Consider the following 12,190-nt stretch of genomic DNA (forward strand, 5'->3'; position numbering starts at 1 on the left):
TGGGTGCTTCCTGGGACAGAGTCGGGCGATGTGGCCCCATTCACCGCACTCGAAACATTGCGGTCCTCGGGTCATCGGTGCTTCAGTTCTCCATGGTTTGGGTTTGTGGTGCTCTACCGGGACGAAAGGTGTTTCTGTTCTCCATGGTTTGGGTTTGTGATGTTCCACAGGGACGAATGGTTTCCTATCAGGTTTACTTGGTGGTACGGGCTTCTCAGTCTTCAGGGGTGTTGACTGTTTGTGGGGCCTCTCATGTTCCCAACCCAGCCCACGGGGTTGCGCTCTGGCGTAGTTGGCAGCCATCTCTATGGCTTGTTCAATGGTCAGTCCTGAATGCTGTCTTAACCACCGCTGGGACCCATAGGGGAGAGCCTCCATAAACTGTTCGAGATATATTCGTGCAAGTATCTCTTCCTTGGTACTGGACTCCGATTGCAGCCACTTGTCCGCCATCATTTTGAGCCGGAAGAACAGGGTCTTTGGGTTCTCCCCTGGCGTTGCCTTCTCCCTTCGGAAGCGAACCCTGTACGCTTCGGGGTCCAACTCCAAATGGTCCAGTATGATAGCCTTGACATGGGGGTAGGGGGCGTTCCCTGCAGGATTAGCCACCTGGTACGCGAACTGAGCCTCACCGGTCAACAGGGGGGCGAGGAAACAAGGCCACTTCTCTTCGGGCCACCCTAGGGCTCTCGCCGCCCTTTCAAAGTTCATCAGGAAGGCGTCGGGATCGTCCCCTGGAACATATTTTTGTAGAGCTATGCCTGAGGGGTGTGGCGTATGTCCACGGGGTTCCACCTGCACGACCCCGGTTGTTGGCGGTCCCGCTCTCTGGATGCTGTCTAGTTGGGCCGTGACAGTGTTTTTAAACAGGTCTCTATCGGCCTGTGCTGCGTTCCATTGCCTTTCCACAGCCCACTCTAACTTCTCCTGCCCCTTTATCAGGTGTTGGATAACGGCGTCCATCTTGGGATCACAGACGGACTGTGGTGGAGATCCCACTTCTGACACCACTTGTAGCGGGGTGGGTGACACAGGGGAAGGAAGTGAGTCGGAATGCTGGAAAAGTGCTTTTAACGAAGGCTTTATTTTTAGGTATGCTTTCTCTCGCCTGCTGGATTGTCTTATACGGGCAAACTCATCGGTGTCCGTCCTGACACCTTTGGGGAACGCGGATATGTCCAGGGTGGCTCTGTGACGTGCAGGTGTTGTGGCCGCCAGAACGTCGGGGTAGCCGTCGACCTCCAGCCGTAGTCCGGGAGTCAGGAAGGCACCACCGGAAAATGAAGGGAGAAAAAGAAGATTCAGGAGGAGTGTTTGATTCACACTCGTAAAGGGAGAGGGAGTGAGGGTTTCCGTGCCACAGTGCTATATACAGGTCGAAGTGACGGAGTGCCCGTGAGGAAGGGGTGCAGGGAAACGTAAGGCGGAATACAGTGAGCGGTTCACCCGCTCCAACCCGCCCAGCCCGCTACCTTGCCCCGTACCTTTGTCAGCCACGCCCCTCCAGTGGGTGCGTGGCAGGGCGATACGTGAAAACGTTGGCCTCCTGGCTTGTCGTCTGCGGTAATCTCGTCTCTTCTCCAACCCGTCTCCGGCTGCCTCTCCTCACCACGCTCGATCTCCGGGGAAGTGTTCTCCGGCGTCTTCCGGGTTCCTCCTCCTTTTGTCGTGACGTGCTCCTCCCTGGGCGGAGACTCTGCAGTGTAGCTGTCGGCATTAAAGGTACAGAGTCCCGGCACTGTCTCTTCGCCCCATGGGTATGCAAACTCCGGGTTGGCCCACTCCTCTTCAGGCACTGTGGCGTGTGGCTGGAGGGGGTGAGAAAAGGGCAACATAGGTACCGCAGACCACCAGTCAGGCGTAGTCCTTCCCTTGTCCATGTCATCATCACAGGGACGACCCGCCCCATCACAATATATAATTTTTTTTTGATGACACATGTTTAACAAATGTTGGCTTAGGTGACAATTTAGTGTACAGAATGGGTGATTTTAGCTGACATTGATGTAAAATTCCATTTCTGTGAATCAAAGACTGTCTTCCTTAGTTTAATCTTTTTCTTTTTTTGGATATGATTTACCCTGTGAAGGAAAGGACTGACACCAGACTACTTACAGAAATGTGCTACTTTGCAACCTCAAATGCAAAGTAAAAATTACAAGTCCTTATGCGGTTCTTGAATTTTAGAAGGGCTTAGTTGCTACAACTGAGCTGAGCAGGCGTACAATTTAACGTTGCCCGCCTAGTGTTAAACTAATTGGATTTATACGCATTTGGTTATCTAACGTGAGCTATAAGTAGATATGTTTGGGACTAAATGTTTGCAAACCTGACAATATGAAGAACCTAGTTTTCTTGGTTATTCCAAACATACCAGGCTACATATGTGTTTTAATTAATGAGGGAAAAATGACCCTTATAGTCTACAAACCACATTTATATTCACTGGCTAAGTAACAAGTCACTGTCACTGAAAAAATTCTCATGGCTGTGCAGACAGCCATTTTTAAGGAGCATCCTCTTACACAGGGAAAACAAATTATAACAGTTACTCCTGTACAACCCTTAGATGCAGCCACTAAATCTAGCATGCTGAATGTGCATGCATTTCACTTGCACTAAGTATAGTGGACCTTGAGTCTCAATTCAAGTGATGTAAAATTTGAGTATAACCCTGCAGCTGAAACACAGAATGTTTTACAATATCAACAGGCAATACCACAAACTCCCCACTACCCATACATGATTATGAGTGTGCTCTGTCTATTTCTAATAAACCGGATTGGGCATTTACGACCAGAGGTGGGTGTTTTTGCTCGGCTAAACTGAATATAAGTGACATCGTATATAAAACTTATATTAACCCTACCAGGAATAAGAACAAAGAAACCCATTCAGCACTTGCTTCCTAAATTAGTTCAGTCAAAGTTAAAAATCAAGTTGTTTTTATAATAGTTACTAACGATTTTAACACAAAGTTGTTCTGGAGTAATACCACCCCTCCCAATATTGAGACAAAACTGGTGAAGTCACATCAAATACAATACATAGCTTGGGATTGTAAGTTATGAAAGACTGACTCACCAGTGACATTCCTCCACACTTCTTTCATATTTCCACCAAAAGTCTAGCAGGCCTAGATTTAATTTCTAAATTTGAAACTGTTGTTCTCTGGGAGTGATCATTTCCTGCATCTTATTTCTATCATTAATGTGAACTCCTGCGATACTTCCATGAAGCGAGTGTTAAACTCTAGGAAGTATCTAAAAACTGGAATATTAAATGGGACCTTTGTATGAAGGAGCTTTTCTAAACGTTGTTCAAGAAAAAATTGATTTTTGCATCCACTTCTGGATATACATTGCTAACTTTTTGGCAAGGTAAACCTGCGGTTCGGTGAGAAGATGCTTACTGAACTATCCCTCTCACTGGCCTTGCTAACTAGACCAGCATATAACCATTAGTACTCTAGCAATATAAAGGCAATGAAACTCTCTTTACAGTTGAGAATGATGATAACGATAATACAGCACTGAAAAAGTGTAGAAGGCAAACAGTGAAGCAAATAATTAGAGGTGGGTGGATTAGTTTACTGTGTGCAAAGAGAGTGACTGGTAAATTTTGTAATTATGGAACGGGAGTGCTTGCAGATAGCTATTACATCAACAGGGTTTCCAAATGTTAGTCCTCTGTGCGCACAAAGGGTGGCCCAGGATCCAATTAGATCCAGGCAGTAGTCTTCAAAACCAAGATCAACTTCTGGGTAACATGGTCGACATCTCTGTACAATTTTATCTTGTTTCTAATACTATCCCTGAGAGTTATCTCAGATTAATTCTACTTCTGTTGCATGTAAAAGGGTTCCTTCATCTCCCCAGCAAACTGTTTGAATGCCTATGGGAAATGTTATGCTAAATTGTTGTTACTGTACTTGGGATCCTGGACTAAAGATAACAAGTTAATTCCTTTTATCAAGCAGGTGTTCTATGAGGCTGTTTATTGGAAGATAATCTTCTCACATTGTCAATGCTGATACACAGATCCATTAACATTCCAGTAGCTGCTCTAAATACAGCATTAATAGACTTAGAACAGCATTTACAGTGTACATTTGAACCTATTATGAGCTAAACTTGCAAATTGTGGGTTCCCAGATCCACTTTAAGGGCAGTTGCGTCATTATATACTGATGTGTGTGAGAGTCAAACTAGGCCCTATGGTTGCATCATCAAAAAAAGTTTGCACCAGCAAAGAGCTCTAATAGGCAGGGGTTTGTACTAGCTCAGATTCTTTTTAATTTATACATTACATTTCTTGGCAGCACTCATGGTACTTGCTAAGTCTTTTCACCCAAGTTTGGGAAGCAACCCCTTCTATTACAATATGCAGATGATACAGTTGTATTAGATCAAACTGCTATTGGCCTGCAAAGATTGTTATCAAGCCTAGAGGTCAATTTCAGGGTGAACACGCTGGTCATAAATATTAACAAAAATAAGGTTCTTGTCTTCTCAATAAAAGAGTGTAGCACCTACTCAAATGTGTTAATCTTGACAAATATTTGGTGGTTTGGCTTGGTGAACTAGGGTCCCAGAAACAGCATTGAGACAATAATCATTTGCCAGGAATTGACTTCTGTTAACTATATATGTATGCTACATTACGGTATTTATTTATCTCTGTTTAGCAATGCATTTCTGATTAGTCTTTTGTTCAATACGAGTGTACTCGCATATTGGTATACTCACAATGTCAGACAACAAATATGGATGACTGCATAACATATTTAATGTCGACCATTAACGCATAAATAACCATGCACTGTAATACCAAGATTTCCTACAACCCATGCATAAGTGAATAATGTTCACCCAATGTCTGTACCAATTTAACTACGAGTGGTTAAAAACGGTCTCTTTATGTCATTCCAATTCCGTAGAAATGTAATTCACAAGGAATGCAATGCATGTCTTTGTTCGCATATCACCAATTTTTTCACACATTATTGAAAACTGGGCAGACTAGGATATATTATCTCTGCCGTTTATGCCTCGGTTCGCTTATCACACATTCTCCATTCTTTAGCCAAATCAAAGCATGGGAATTTTTCCATTTTCCTTTCTCCCCATCGATGCGTCCACTTGCTGTGGTCTCCATGACGACTGCTCTTCGGAGACGATTTGCCTCGTAACTGACGCTGTAGACGTGCTCGCGGATGCCGCATATTCTTTAAATAACTAAGCGTCTCCTCTGCCCAGCGGCTTTCATTTTCTCTGGCATTCTATTGAGACGATTAATTCGCTCTCTAATCGGTGTGCCGCTTCATCTTCGTTTTTTAATATACATGCCCTGATCAACTTTTGGTTATTTAAAAGAATACCTTACATCCGTATTCTACAACCAAACATATTGATTTTACAATTCCTTTTCCCACAGAGAATCCAACATGGGTCTCGGACAAAATTGAACCTAGCATTTTTGCTTATTAAAGCTGCTTTGTAAGCTCTACCCTTTTATGCCCCTGATGAATTTCACCCAGTTTCCTAAGGTAAGATTTTTATAGGACCGGGCTATTTGATTCCATATTTGTGCATATAATTAGGATTGATTTATAACCCCCCATTTTCATCCTTCCCCGTCTTGCTCCATATTTAGGAGAGAATAGTAAGGGGACCTATTTTAACCTCCAGACAATCAATTGTGGAATCCAAATACCTGTATTTAATGTAAATAATCAAAGGAAAGTATGTGCCAAAACGTTCATGAACCGCTCACCTGTAATTGTAGTGAGACGTAACCTCAAATGCTTGAGGTTACGTCTCACTACAATTACAGGTGAGCGGTTCATGAAAGTTTTGGCACATACTTTTCTTTCATTATTTCCTATTATTGACACCAACACATATATATATATCTTTAATACACAGGCTGTTATTGGTGCTCAGTCCTGATGAAGATCCGCTGTGATATTTTTTAATTCAACACATAAAGGGTCGAAATGTTGGCGATAACCATAAACCCCTTTCCTGCCAAGCCAATCTAATTTTCAATTTAAAAAAGATAATTGCCTAGGCAGCTATTTGTTTTCTTCTCACACCCTGCAGATTTATTGGTGTAACTTTCGTATCATTATAAGTCTTTTCTCATTCTTTGTTCATGTTTTTATTTTTCATCATTGTATCACTTTATAACAGTCCTGTTTTGTTTTTTCTCTTTGTGATATGTCATTATTTTTGCATTACTTCATGTTATACAATTGACAGTATATCGTACATGTTAAGTCTCTTTTTGGTGTCGGATTCAAGTTTTTCTTTTACTTTGTTCTCATTTGGGGTGCAAATTCATTTACCGGTCTATGGGAACTATTTGCTATTAATTAAAACAAAATTGTTTGAAGAATGTTCATATTAATTAGGGTTTCATAGAAGAAATATTCTCCCCCACAGAACCAATTGTTGTTACATACCCCCAGAAACAGCATTGGGGCATCTTTAAAATCTAAGGCCTTAGCTTTAAATACCACCTATTTGCTTCTGAGTTAAAAGCTGTCTGACCCATTATTTGTCCCAATATTGACAGATATGGGAGTTAAATGGCTGTTGACTTTTCACTATGGGACCTCGTAATGTTAAATGTCGTATACTTGTAAAGCGCACAGCTGCCCCAGCAAAGGGGCGTCCCGGCGCTGTATACCGCTGGGGAACCTGTCCTGGCTTTCCCTGTGGGATGGTCCCTGCTGGGAATCCCCAAGGTAGAGCCAGGCATCCCCAGCGTTGATGGGGCCATTGTGGAGATTAGGCAAGCTAATGCCCAGAGTTGCCAAGTGGGATCCCAGGTTAGAGTAGGCACCGAGGCGAGAATTGTCGAGTCCGCTGATCCTGGTCCACGACCCTGCCGCGTCAGGAATTGAACCCTGGTCCCGGGCCGACTTCTGCTCCCGGGTCTGCCGCCTCTAACCAGTGAGCCACACCACTCCACTGCATTTCATGGGAAATTGAGTTTGTTTATTGCTATCTTCCAATTTCGTGCATATTGTTCCTCGTTCGGCTTAACTGATAGTATTAGTATTTCACAGGTGCAAGGAAGACTTCGATTACATTTCTACAAGCAGTTCAGCATTCTTGGCACTTCTGTTGAAATGTACTGCTCAAACTGTGGGCTGCCCTCTTCCTCCTCCACACATGGGCACTTAAAGCATTCAGTAGGGGATGAGCATAATATATCAGCAGCCTAGTACTATTTGGCATTTAGATCCTTCTTTGCTGCAGTTGAAATCCCTATTAATAAAACAAGCCAAATTAATTTATTTCGACGAAGATTAGTGCTCCTGTGAAATGAAAAGAAATTCTGGGCTACTAATTCCTATATTTTCAGTCGTACACAGACATACTTTATTTTGCCCTTCACATCGGAACAAAAGCATAAATTGGCTTTTCTTCAGTTCCAGCTTTTTCCATGATTAGACTTTGGAGCTGATTGGAGCTAAGTAGTGGAAACTAACTTGCTGCTCAAACGGCATTAAATCTTTGCCCCACATTTAATGAACCTCTCATTAATAAAATCATCTTTGTAGGACCCTTCTAAAACTTGATTTAAATCGTTTGGGTATTAGAAGCTGAAAAGAAGCTGAATTAGCATAGTGGTGTTCCACAGGGCACGGTTATTTTATCCGATTTATGGCTCGGTCCTACTGTTTAAGTGGGTTGTATGACTTTACAATGCATTCCGTTGCAACGCATGCCTTTACCCCCCCAAGCCCCTCCCTTTTTTTAACTATAGCACACATGCTTTTACTACGTACCTCGTAATAAAGGTATGCGTGGTAAAGGCTATTCATGGTAACGACGCATGCGTTGTAATGCATGGTTATGGTTATGCGTGGAAACGGCCGCGTTGTAGTGGCCGTTTCCCGTTTAACGGTTGTATGACTTTACAACGTATTCCGTTACTCCGCGAATGCCATCACCACGCATATCCTTTACCACGAAAATGCCTTTTACACGCATACTTTTACAACGATTTTCGTTGTTAAGCTACACATGTTAATGGCATTTTCATGTTAAAGGATATATCCGATCCCTTCTAATTAACCCTAAAAATGTAATTGATAATTCTTCTTTATCTTAAAATGACGGAAGCAGGTGCATTTTTTTGGGGGGGGGTCCCCACAAACCCCCTTTTTTAAACCCACGCTTTTTTTGGGAGGGGGGGAGATCCCTCAAGCCCCCCATTTTTTTTTTTACTTTAGCACACATACCTTTACTACGTATCTCGTAGTAACGGTATGCGTGGTAACGGCTATTCGTGGTAACCACGCATGCGTTTTAATGCATGTGTGGTTATGGTTATGCGTGGAAACGGCCGCGTTGTAGTGGCCGTTTCCCGTTTAACTGTGTCCTTTAAGCTTTTCCATTTGATCTTATAATTGTTGGTCTTAAAATGAGTCTGTTTTTATTTTTATTATTTTTACTCTGTAAATTTGTAATGTTTTATTAATTATGCAGTATATTATTTCATATGTGCCCAAAAAAGTTGTGAATCTTGTCCTTGTTTTCTTAATCTTCTTGACAGCTTCCTCAGACGTCTGTGTGCGACATCTCCCAAAGTTAATTTGCTTGACATTTCCCTCTTGAACTGTGGCTGACTGTTTTTATTTACCCTGGCCACATTTTAGTTTGGTTACAGCTTAAAAAAGCCCTTTTTCCTTAACTTAATTTTTGAACTTTTAGATTAAAAAGGATGACATTTACTTAGTTGCTGGCAATTAATTATATTTTCTTTATAACCATAAGGAAAAATGTGATGCAGTTATGCAATATCCATCTTAGACAAAATGCCTTTTGCCTCATCAACATATCTAATTTTGAAAAGGGCTACAGCAGGACTAACAAGAGTCAATATCTAACAACGTATTGTAGAGTTTTCATTGCATCTTACCTATAGGTTAAGTGGTGTGTGTCTTTTCCTTGAGTTACGTAAGCCTTCAGTAGAATCCGATCATTATTTATAAATCAAATCAAATCAAATTAAATCAAATGGCAAGTTTATTTTTTTTAAAATCCATAACCCCTAACATTTCTTTAAGTACATACTTTAACAGAGGCAGTTTGTACTTTCTCTTCAAATGTGAAATATACACTGTATAGATCTGTGCATTGCCCTGACCATATCCAAATAATACATTTGTGATGTTGCTCTAATAAAGCTAAATAAAATAAGGCAAGGACTGTGATTTTGGTGTTTAGAATTTGAAACGTAAATGTCCTGCGATCGCGCTGGTAGTGCTGATGTACAAAAATGAATGAATGAGTCATTACTACAAGCCAACAATCATTAGCAGAATTTCCAGTAATATTTTATTAAAGTGCAAACACGATGTTCCATGTATTTAAGTACTAGAGTCCACTTGTTGCTGATTGATGGTCGAGTTTTCGACACCAACATTAGTTTAGTTAACATTTACACAAAACAGAACCATGTTAAGGAAACGCTCATAGGATCTTCCTTCAAATTGAAATGTGCCACCCAATAGGTGTGATATGCAGGGAATCTCAGACTTTTACCCACTAAAGCATATGCTTACTGCTAACCTTGTACATGATTAAATCATAACCTATATTCATATAGATATGAAGAGTTAGGATGCTGTTGATAGGTATTGATGACCCATTTCACAAAACAATTTTCCTTAAGCAAGATACTTGTCTCCTTTTAAATGTCCTAAGGCTCTACATTTTACTTAGCTGCACATACTGTGTTTGCATTAAAAACATTATCTATTGATGTTAGAGCCGTGGCACCATGTTGTGCCAAAGAATCTTCTCTAGGTGTCTCACTATGATGTAATACTGCCACTTTTTTTTATCTGAATATCTATTGTTGTGTTTTCACTCATTCTGATACCTAGGTAATCAAAAATCATTACCCTTTTGAGGGTTTTGAGATTCAAAAACTCTTGTGAGTGCCAAGTGCCACGTGCCACATACATGGTTTTATTTTCTATTGACAACAAAACCTTTATTTTTACAAAACATAGGGAATTTTTTTATAGTTTGCAAAGACTCATTAATATTTAGGTAGTAAAGCAGCAGCATTTCCAAATAAGAGTGTGCTCACTTGAGCAATTTGCATTTTGGGGCACTGGTAAGTTTTGTATCTAAGAAAGAGGGCACAAAATTATTGTAAAGACATGTCTGGACTGGTGCAAGCGCACAAGTTTTTCTTCACCAACTAAGTCACTTGTCAACTCACAAGTAGGCCCCTAGGCATCCCTTGCTTAATTATCCTGATAAAGGGATTTAATAACCCTCAATGGCTGACTTGGGATATCATTGGAAGACAACCTAAAATGTGCATCTCAGCACACTATTGAATATTTATTTTAAAATGATGAATGCTATATAAAGTGAACCCTTCCTAGGATTGATGTATTTATCTATGAGTATATTTAATCGGAATACCTGATCAATGGTAATGATTCATTCACAAAAGCCAGCTCGGAAAGGGGTGACGTTACTATGGTTTTTCCATTCTGCCAATCTGCCTAGAGGTAACTTTATGTAGAATTTGGAACTATCTCTGCCCCACACAAAGAAGATAAAGTGAAGTAATGAAGAAACAGTGCATTTTCAAATTTCAAGATACAAGGACCACAAGTGTTGACATCGTTTTAACATAGATCAGTTAGAACTAAGTCCATGCCAGTAGCCTTTGCAGACTTTTTTGATGTCATGGCCCTCATGATTTAATCCCAGGTAAACTGAGGTTTAAATGTGCTGATCCCAGAGTCTCCTGTCAGGGTCTCTTGATTTGGAGCTGCAGGATGCAGATCTTCTAGCATAGTACCACATGGGTAAATATATAAGCTAGATTATTATGGTAGCAACTATCCTCTGGTATTGTTTAGGGGAACCACTGTTTAGATTCTGCCAGATCATCCAATATTTGGTTGTTCCAAAGTCTATTTTCTTCTTGAATTTTAGAATACTTAAATAATGTTCTTGCCATTGATATTACTTTCTGAGTTTGCATTTAAAAAGTCTGTTCACCTGTTTGTTTTTCTTTGTGGCACTTGTCATGAAAGATTTATTTGTGTTCTTTACACTGCCTTTGTCATTTTTAGATTGAATTGATAGACCGAGTTGATGATATCTATCGGAATACATCATGGGATGCAGATTGGAAAGATTATGGAGTTCAGATAGAACAGGTATGTTCCAATAATAACATCTTAAATACATCTGGTTATATTTTGTTTTGAAGAATACCTCTAGTAGAAGGACGCCTAACCCGTAGCAAATAAATCACTAGCTTGTGTATATTTCCTGTCAAGTCATTTAATTGTATGTCGTTATATGTATAGTGCTACGCTAACTGTATGGGACCCTAGCATTGTACATCAATGGAAAAGAAGAGGAATCAGCTCGTCTATGTTGAAGTCATTAGGGCAGTTTGAGCTGGGTGCTTTTTATCTGTGGCAGATCATGTATCACTTAGAGATGTGTCTTCAGTTCTATGTGACGGGCTATTCTCTGTGTCATGTGTGATGGAATGGTGTTCCATTTTCTGGGTGCAAAGTTGGAGAAAGCTTAACTTCAGATTTTTCCTTTCCTTTTTTGTTCTTGTTCTTTTTGACTTCCAGTCTGATTTTGTCCTGGCCCTTAAAGCGTAGCTGAGGACAAGGGAGGGAGGGTCTATCCTAGGTTTTTTTGCCAAAGAGGAAATGCAATATTTATTACTGCCTTATATTTGAAACAGTTGTTCTTAAAGGTTCATTTAATTCACGTTATGTACTACAATTCTACCTAAGAAAGGCGTTGGTGCCCTTTACAGAAGGAACATTAGAAGTGATCTATATTTCACACCTGAGTGGTGATCTGACTTGCATTACAATACAGCAGGAGACCAAAACAGTAATCTAAATCCTAAATTAATTCCCGCATCAGAGGAGTGAGTGCAGATGGTGGGATGGGAAAGATGGGAAGAAAAAAGGGGCAGGCACCAGACGGCTTTCACGGACTTGGGAAACTTCCTACTTGCCCTACCCACTGGAGAGTTGATTATGGGAGGTGATTTCAACGCAACTATTAACGCAGAGCTAGACCGACAGCCCCCGAGGGAGGCTGGGGGGGGTGTCCCATAGACTGCAGGAATTTCTGGAGGCATTTGGATTATTAGATGTGTGGAGGAC

At 41.0% G+C, this 12,190-nt stretch overlaps 1 protein-coding gene across 1 annotated transcript in view; it reads left to right on the plus strand.

Annotated features, from left to right (window-relative positions):
* Window positions 1-12,190, plus strand: part of ADAM17 (ADAM metallopeptidase domain 17) — a 578,388-nt gene that overhangs the window by 229,834 nt on the left and 336,364 nt on the right. The window contains exon 7 of the mRNA XM_078647824.1: window positions 11,123-11,209. Coding sequence (XP_078503950.1) covers window positions 11,123-11,209 — 87 coding nt within the window. The remainder of the gene's footprint in view (window positions 1-11,122; window positions 11,210-12,190) is intronic.

This window comes from Lissotriton helveticus, chromosome 6 (genome assembly GCF_964261635.1).
Source record: "Lissotriton helveticus chromosome 6, aLisHel1.1, whole genome shotgun sequence".
Classification (NCBI taxonomy): Eukaryota; Metazoa; Chordata; class Amphibia; order Caudata; family Salamandridae; genus Lissotriton; species Lissotriton helveticus.